General features: G+C 36.8%; 1 protein-coding gene across 1 annotated transcript; it reads left to right on the top strand.

Annotated features, from left to right (window-relative positions):
* The first annotated feature begins 207 nt into the window (after positions 1-207).
* LOC135466075 (uncharacterized) lies at positions 208-8,737 on the top strand. The gene is made up of 4 exons (XM_064743495.1): positions 208-272; positions 950-1,043; positions 7,357-7,551; positions 8,309-8,737. Exons 2-4 carry the CDS (start codon positions 974-976, stop codon positions 8,560-8,562), a joined length of 519 nt encoding a protein of 172 aa, XP_064599565.1. The 5' UTR covers positions 208-272; positions 950-973; the 3' UTR covers positions 8,563-8,737.
* The last annotated feature ends 774 nt before the right edge of the window (positions 8,738-9,511 follow it).

Below are 9,511 nucleotides of genomic sequence, written 5' to 3'. Positions count from 1 at the left end.
GCTACCACAGCAGAGCCACAAAGCAATTGAAATTATAAGAAGCCTGATATCAGGGTATTTACGAGCGAAGATTTAAAAAACAAAGCAAACTTGAAAATCCAGGGAGACGAAAGGTTACTTCTAGAAAGTAACCTCCCGAGCCCTCTATAATACCTTGTGACTCGGGGTGCCTGGATCCAGTTTGTGTGTGGCTCGTCTCTAGTCGCGTTCAGTCAGATAACACAGGTGTATCCAGGCCCTACTGAAGAAAACTTTGGGTGAATTGCTATAAGGTAAACAGTTTGTATCGATTGAATAGTAGATTAGTGCTTCTTATATACAGCATAAATTGTAGGAAAATGTCTTCGCCACAGAAGGTGTCTGGGTGAAGCTAGTTTACTGGTGTAAGAAGGATGGTGTAACTGCAGTTGTGAACTTATTGGCGGGTCTTAAATTATTCGACAAATTAGAAAAGTTTTTAAAGAAAAACAACGACATCAAGAGTACAATGTATTACAGAGGTCACTTAGTGGATTATAGTTCGTCTGGTGTCGCTTTTTTAATGAAAATGAGTGCATATAAATGAGATGGTCTTTAACCATTTTTACAAACATCTTCTAACTTCCTAAAAAGCGTTTTGGTGATAGATTTCTTTTCGACGTTCAATGTTTCCAAATTGTAGACTATGCTTTTGTTTTCGTTGCACATCTATTACATGTGCACATATTATGCAGTATGCAAACAGGTAAAACATGTCTTATAAAACATGTTGTATAATGATTTGCTATTGTTTACTTGTCTACACATTCAAGTGTGAGATCACTCTTAAAACTTTGCCGTGAACAGACGAAAATCCAAATTCTTTCATTCTCACATTTTTTTTGTAGTGAAGGCCTCAAGTTTTGGCTTACGGGGTGATGCGAGTTGTGGAATATCTGTAATCTATAAAATTATACTGTATATTTTTCAGGACAGGAAACTGTACTCATACACAATGGGATGCCTGAAAGAACGACTGTTGATCTTGGCCATCTGTCTGTCTGTCAGTCTGTCTGTAGTAACAGGTAAGACAGTTTTGTTTTCACAGTGAGCACAGTGTCTGGAAAACCATACGGTATTACAAGAGGAGGGTGTCATCCCATTTTTAGTTTATGTGTACATTGTACATTTTCCAATCCAAACAAGACAAAGACTATGGTCATTTCAGATGAAGTTTTCTGAAAAAAACCTTAAACTGTAGTCTGTATTTGTATTCCTGAAATAAACCACAGTCAGGTGATAACTCCATTACAGTACAGCGCGCGCATATTGAAATATTCTCTGTTATATAAAGTTTTCAACTGGCATTTTAATATGAACACAGTTAACCTGCAGCATATTTATACAAATTAATTTATGGTGGGGTATTCCGCTATAAGTGCCAGTGCCAACAACAAGAATCGTCCTGTTACTTATAAATCGGGTATATATGTACTCCTGTTCTAGTAATTTGATAATTTGTATTACATAGACATGTTCCACACAAACAACAACGTTATGATTTTTGTTGTGGGTGATTACATTTTTTTGTTTCAGCTCATTAGTGAGGAAAATACATTAAAGTATAACTAATAAGGCCAGGAAATCACAACAAGTGTGTATATGTCCGTTGTTTTTTTATAATCAAGGATATTTAGACAATAAATGTTCAACATATTCGATTTTTTTTAGTATTAAAGGAGAAGAAATTATAAAAATGATGCCACAATCAGATGAAAGAACGTCAAAACTTATGGTCTTTAATACATTTCTGGATTTGTTTTTGAAGAAGAAAGGTTATTTGAAAATATTTTTGTACGGTGGGTATTTAGGACAAACTCTTGGTAATTATCGTTGTTGTATAATAATGTTCTCAATAAGAATGTGATGCTTGTCTAATATAGTTATTTGAATGTAAATTTGTTGTTTATATCGACACATATGCATTTAACCTAAATTAACCTAATAATTATGAACTTATAAAAAGTATAAATATGATCCAAATTGAAGCTAAATAAATATTTATTAAACCTGTGTTACATCCTCATTGATAACATTATTAACCACAGACTATAAATACCAAAAGTTGGTCCCAAATACCCACCAGACAAAAATTATTTCCAAGTGCCTTTTTCTCTTTAAGAAAAAATCGGAAAAAATATTGAAGGCCACACTTAGGAATATCTTCGCAATCTCTCATCTGAACTTTATGTCATTTTATGATTTTTCCACCTTAAAGGCAATGATATGTTAACATTTTCATGTGTTGGCATTTACAAGAACATACTGTGCATAATGTGTAGCAGTTAAGTATCACTTATGTGGAAAAACATCTTAGTTTGCGCACTTTGTAAGCAGTGTTATGTATATCCGCGAGCGAGTAATTGTTTTCCAAAAGGACATAATATTGTGACGAGCTGACGGATAGAATCGCATTATATAATGCCGTTGTCCGGTCAAGGATGTCTTGTTACTCTAATGACCTACACTGGGTCGGGTCACCAATAAGACCTTGAAAGAGGAAGTTGTAACTTCCTTGCTTGACGTTCAGCATGAAGGGGATATTGCAAGCACTGGTTGATCCGTATCAATATAATGGCTCTGGTAGGGCGGCTCGCTTCCCTTCGGTAAGTCGTCTCAGTGAAGCAGCACTAAAAATAAGCGGTGGAAATCCTTCCTGCAACAATGAGGCACATTGCATGCACTCTAAGGATTCCTTCGTCGTCATATGACTGAAAAATTGTTAAGCACGGCGTTAAACCCAAGCACTCACTCTCATCGCCCACATGTACTAGGCATATACACAGAAATAAATCAGTGTGTTAATTTTAACAAAAAGTATGTTGACTTAGTGATGATAAATTGTATTCTATTATAAAATAATACCGTGTCATATTCAACATAATAAAGTGTTAGTCTAATGTATGTTTTGTGTTGAATTTGAAAGGGTATCACTATCGGAGAGTAAAGATGAGAAACAACTGGCTTGTTTATTTCTAAGATCAGCGACAGACCTTGGACAAACCAAGAAACACGAATAAGTTCAGTACATATATGGTTGAGACGGGTAATCCCGACTGATATAAAATGCCAAATATGAGGAAAAAATTCAGGAACAGTTCATTCATCGTGCAATGTGACAGAGAGTTTGTTAATCAGTTTTGTAAAATTCAGAAATATATCAAAACAGCCATACGGAATTAAATCAAATGCATATCGCACGCACCTGTACTACATAATAAGTAGTTAAATCAAATAATAGTCAATAAGACCAAGACAACTGTTTACGTAAATAAACAATGAAATTTCTCCATGATATTACATTAAATAACAGACGCAAAAATATACCGCCATTATCTCGCAAATCTTGTGAAGGTATGTAAAATGAAGATCGTCCACTAAAACAACCATTTGAATTTTGTAGTATACAAATGAAAGTAACGGTCGCGCAAAAGTAAATAACTTATATAATTTAACAAAATACACAAATAACTGAGAATAATGTACAAAACAATACAAATATTACATATAAATAGGCGAGTCAGTCCACCTATATATAGAATCCACAGTTCTCAATCTACGGATGATAGTCCGACAACTGCACAGGCTATAACTTATACAACTGATAGAACATATGTGTCATATTTAACAGAATAATCTGTTGCAATAGCAGATTATTTTTAGTGTATAGATTGTACCTGTTAAACCAGTTCTGACATCACTGGTAGTGAAAGTAAAAGTAGATAGTCGTTACTTCAGACTCCAAATTAAAGTCTTTAAATGCTGGGCGAGTGTATTACAAAGATTCTCACTCTGTTTTCGTCGCTAATGGTTTTATTTACTCTGTATTGTAGTTAATATACAACAGATATATCAGATAAACCTACATTCTGTATATGGGATTTCACCAGTTCTGACCTATTACATGTAAGCCAGACACATATAGTTGATAAATATTTCATCCATTTATTATCAGGGGAATTAAGCCTGCCTGTTTTCGTGTAATTCATAACTAGACGTGACATGAATTGGCGAAAGTCCGGTATTGAACTTTAAAGGTTTCATTTTTAATTTAAACAAGCAACACTTCTTTAGAGTAGACATATATAGTGATAACGCGCATTTTTACTTGAGTGCGTGTATTTGTATGATGGAGGACGCCACAAAAACCTATACATTTTACTGGTCATTATTGGGTTGTGTGGCTGTTTCCACAGTGGCTGATTCCACAAAACCAGTTTTGACTTATGTCAAAAAATTTGGAATATGATTTTATGGCTTACTTTTGAGCCGTGTAAATTAATATTTTGACCAGTAACATCATCAGTAACATGTGTCAAAATTTCAACTCTCAAAATCGAAAACTAAACAGGGAGACTACGTTTGAAATTGTCTTTGTGTCTTTGTGTTTTATATTCCCATTTCACCCACTAATTTATTGAACTGGTGGAATAACAGCGCCCTGTGATTTTCATTTTAAGGGGAGAAACAAGTGTATACATCTAACTGTTTATGGTTCCCCGATTACGGAAACATACAGATAGATTTGGTTTTTAACCCGTGATATCCGTATTGCATGCTTTCACTAGCTCAATCAATCTATTAATTCTAGTTGTAACAGTGCATTACTGTAACTACAAAACCAGAAGATTTTGTCCCGAGTGAACATTCGCAACTTATAATGGTTAAACGGATTAAGAATCGACGCTGATTGGCTTACATTGGAGATAGGATTTCCTGGGTTAAATCGTGCAGCTTTGATTACGCCTGATTGAACGTACCATACCATTTTCCACGCAGGCAGATTGTTTTCATGGGAACTCATGATGACACGTGCCTTACCAATGTAGGCCCTGGTAATCTAACAAAAACATTCATTGTATTGAAATTTGTGTGTTGAGGGTGTGTTTGGGTGTGTGTGGGGGGAGCGGGGGTGGAGAGGGGGGGATGGGTGGGCAGAGGTCAAACAATAACAGTCTAGTACAAAAACTTGATTTAAACCTTCTTTTGCAAACGAATTACGTGTGTTGTGAAAAGCACTGAAATACATGACTTATGACTGTCATTGTTTCCTGAAATGGTTTAGTAGCAAAGATAAAAACAGTCGTAAGAAAACTCATTTAAAAAAACTGAAAAGGTAGCTGTTGGTAAATTTATGGGCCTCCGTCTGCTAGTCTAGATTTGGCCGGAGATCTCACAAGGGGCGGGTCAGGGGAAATACATTTATCTAATTGACCAGTGTTAATATCGGTTAACTGTCAGTTACCTGTAGACATTTATGCGCAAGAGACTGTGAGTTGTCAGTCCAGTGCATGTTAATCGCCCGTCACAGCAATGCAAGAGCTAGGTTTGAACACATGGTACATTTAGTTTCAGAAACTTTTTCACAGCGTGATTTCTGTGTTTATCTGAAGTTACCCGATTTATTAAGGCGGGGAAATAAAACTCTTTTAAAATGAAAGGGTAGTTTGTCTTGTAACAATATCACACGTGCGTAAAGCGTGGCAAACTTCATTGTCACTTTTCAGGAACTTGAGGACTGACACTTGCCAATCAGACGCGTATCGCTGAAATAAACTGGTATATCTATGGGGCTGTGAACGGACAACACTGAGGTCTGCAAGTGTAGCAAATAAATTTAACCTGTCAACCTGAGAAGTAATACGTCCAGTTGCCTGTTTTAAGACATTTTTGAAATGTACAGGTCTGGTGCAATTGTAGCTTGAAACTTTCTTCAATTTAGTTCATGAGTAAAAATAAAGGCGTCACAGAATGAGAAATCTTGCAGCCCTACTGTCAAGAAACAACCTAAGCCTTCGTTAAGTTTAATGCAACGGGGGAATAGGTGGCTGACAGACTCAACTTTCAGAACAATGGCTGTAACCTAATCTATATACTGATCGTACGCCATGATTTATATTCTCCGGGAACGTAAATACTGGTCCTTAACTATATACTGAATACACCAAACTTTAACCTCTCCAGGAACGTACAAGCTAGTGCTTAACTATAGACTAAATACACCAAAACTGAATCTCTCCAGGAACGTACAAGCTGGTGCCTAATTGTATACTGAATACACCAAAAATGAATCTCTCCAGGAGCGTACAAGCTGGTGCTTAACTATGGACTAAATACACCAAAACTGAATCCCTCCAGTAACGTACAAGCTGGTGCCTAATTGTATACTGAATACACCAAAAATGAATCTCTCCAGGAGCGTACAAGACGGTGCTTTACTATAAACTAAATACACCAAAGTTTAATCTCTCCAGGAACGCACAAGCTGGTGCCTAATTGTATACTGAATACACCAAAAATGAATCTCTCCAGGAGCGTACAAGATGGTGCTTAAATGTAGACTAAATACACCAAAGTTTAATCTCTCCAGGAACGTACAAGTTGGTGCATAATTATAGACTGAATATACCAAGATTTAATCTCTACAGGAACGCACACGCTGGTGCTTAACTATAGACTAAATACACCAAAACTGAATCTCTCCAGGAACGTACAAGCTGGTGCTTAACTATAGGCTAAATACACCAAAGTTTAATCTCTCCAGGAACGTACAAGTTGGTGCATAATTATAGACTGAATATACCAAGATTTAATCTCTACAGGAACGCACAAGCTGGTGCTTAACTATAGACTAAATACACCAAAACTGAATCTCTCCAGTAACGTACAAGCTGGTGCCTAATTGTATACTGAATACACCAAAAATGAATCTCTCCAGGAGCGTACAAGATGGTGCTTAACTATAGACTAAATACACCAAAGTTTAATCTCTCGAGGAACTTACAAGCTGGTGCTTAATTATAGAATGAATGTACCAAGATTTAATCTCTCCAGGAACGCACAAGCTGGTGCTTAACTATATACTGAATACACCAAGATTTGATGTCTCCAGCAATTTATACCTAGCTTACACCAAGGTTTAATCTCTCCATAAGGATGTATAGACGGCGTCACAGGAACGTACAAACTGACGTTGAGGTATATACCGACCCTACACCAAGGTTTAATCCCTCCATAAGGATATATAGACCGCGTCACAGGAACGTAAAAGCTAACCCCTCTATATATCGACTTTACACCAAGGTTAAGTCTCTTCATAAGGATATATAGACCACATCACAGGAACGTACAAGCTCACGCTGAGCTATATACCGACCTTACACTGAAGTTTATTCCCTCCATGGAGATATCTAGACTACATAACAGAAATTTGCAGACTGTGTGAGTTAAGGCAGAGTATGGGGACAACCAACAATCAAGTAAATAAATACAGGAAGAGAAAATCTGTCAGAGAATTAGATGTATTTACGGAGTAACTCTGCACGTTTCTTTCTTTAGGCCTGCGGTGCTATGTCTGTAACTATTACCATCTAGAATCATCCGATGGAAGCGTGAACCAAACCTTGTCTGCAATCGTATCCTCTTCTGACGAGGACTGTAAAAACAGTGGTACCAGGCAACAAACGTGTCCCTCCGATAGTGGGTACAAATGTGTCAAAGTGAGTGCCACAGTGGAACTTTCGGTGGTTGGAGGTAATTTTCGTCATGTTTCCCAAAAACTAATTTGATTTAGTTGACAAATATACATGTATACAATATAAAGCATTACTAAAATTCTTTGAAATTTTGGTGAATTTTCAAGGCAATTTTCAAGACATGACGATACCGTAATACTTTTCCTTTGTGAATCGCCCTGTCCTATTTGCCGAGTTTGGCATGACGATACCGTAATACTTTTCCTTTGTGAATCGCCCTGTCCTACTTGCCGAGTTTGGCATGACGATACCGTAATACTCTTCCTTTGTGAATCGCCCTATCCTACTTCCCGAGTTTGGCATGACGATACCGTAATACTTTTCCCTTGTGAATCGCCCTGTCCTACTTGCCGAGTTTGGCATGACGATACCGTAATACTCTTCCTTTATGAATCGCCCTGTCCTACTTGCCGAGTAACTTATTATCTATGTGAAAAAGTTACTTTTCCTACAGTCTTTCTTCTTTGACAAACTCTATACCTGATGCCTTTCTTCAAGAAATACCTATCAGCATGGATATATCACAAACCTGTCATCTAATTTTCTGCTTGGTAAAACATGATTGCAAATTCTGGGATTCTTGGTATTTTATAAGCCTGTACTACTTCTTCTGTACATTTATTTTCGATGATGACACCAATACAGTGACTGAAGTGTGATAGAAGTCATAACTTTAAAATCAATATTTTTCAAATGCTTACTGATGGTTTATCTTATGATAATGACGTTTTGTGATTGTTTGTTTTTTAAATCAGAGGACGTAAAGGTGGATACGGTGAATCGTGCCTGCATCCGAACTACCACTATCTCAGATAGGTGTAACGCAGCAACTGACGAGGAGAAAACCGCACTGCGAGCGGCCTTTGCTTCCATTGCGACCGTCACCTCTGTTGATGCAACAGGTTGTGTATGCTCTACAGATTTATGCAATGGTCAGCTCAGCATTAGTACCAAGAAATTCTGTTGGCTGGCTGGGCTGGTCCTGGCGGTGCTGGCACGTCAGCTCTAAAAGCGCTGTACTTCCACTTTTCAGTTTCAAGAAACACAAAAATATATATAATCGTATGACTAAATACTACCGTTGTTATTGAGAATGGATGCATGTTTGTTTACGTTTTTAATAATTCGGTGAAAATTTACATTTACTGTACGTGTGACTCTTGAATAGTTCCAGAAATTGAAAGAATCAGAATCATAATCCATTAAATACAAAGCATGTAAAAGCCGTATCTACAAAACTAGAAAACATTAACCCAGATGATCGAGGAGACTCCAGTCAAATGATTTATGACATGTCCACGTTGTCTTAAAATCTACAAGAATGATGTTGTATGTTTGCTGGACTGTAGAATTCTTGTTATAAGTGCATTTGTTGCACAAATAAAGATTTTTTCCAAGAGTAACTGATTTGTATGTGTATCCCTAATAGGTTTGTCATTGTATTGACAACTTTACCTCATGCTGAATGTATTTATTTATTTATCTATTTGAGTAGTGTTTTAAGCCTTACACGAGAATATTTCACTAACACCACGGTGGCCAGCAATATTTCGGGAGGAAACCGGGGAGATCCTGGGGGTAACCAGTGACTAGCCTCATGTTCAAAGCTGATCAAATTAATAAACTGTACCTGGAGCCAAATTAATGAACTTTTCTTACTGTTTAACCATACTCACTTATATTATACATGTATAAACAATACATAGTTTCGTCCTATCAAAATCAAAGACATTCTGAGAATATATCTGCGAAGGGGCTCCAGCTGCTATTTATTTATTTATGGTGCCACTTCACATTTCGCGAATTTTGTGTCTATGCATTAGGATATCAGTAGAGAATAGTATTACTCCCATGTTTCTAGTATCATCTTTAAAGAAGACACAATCCCTTCGGGTTTTATGACGTCACTTCCGATTAGTTAAAATGATTTTCAGAATTAGCCTCATTACACATAACAG

The sequence above is a fragment of the Liolophura sinensis genome, chromosome 5, assembly GCF_032854445.1.
Source record: "Liolophura sinensis isolate JHLJ2023 chromosome 5, CUHK_Ljap_v2, whole genome shotgun sequence".
Taxonomy (NCBI): Eukaryota; Metazoa; Mollusca; class Polyplacophora; order Chitonida; family Chitonidae; genus Liolophura; species Liolophura sinensis.
Note: the sequence above shows the minus strand (reverse complement) of the source record. Positions and strands in the feature narration are given on the sequence as shown.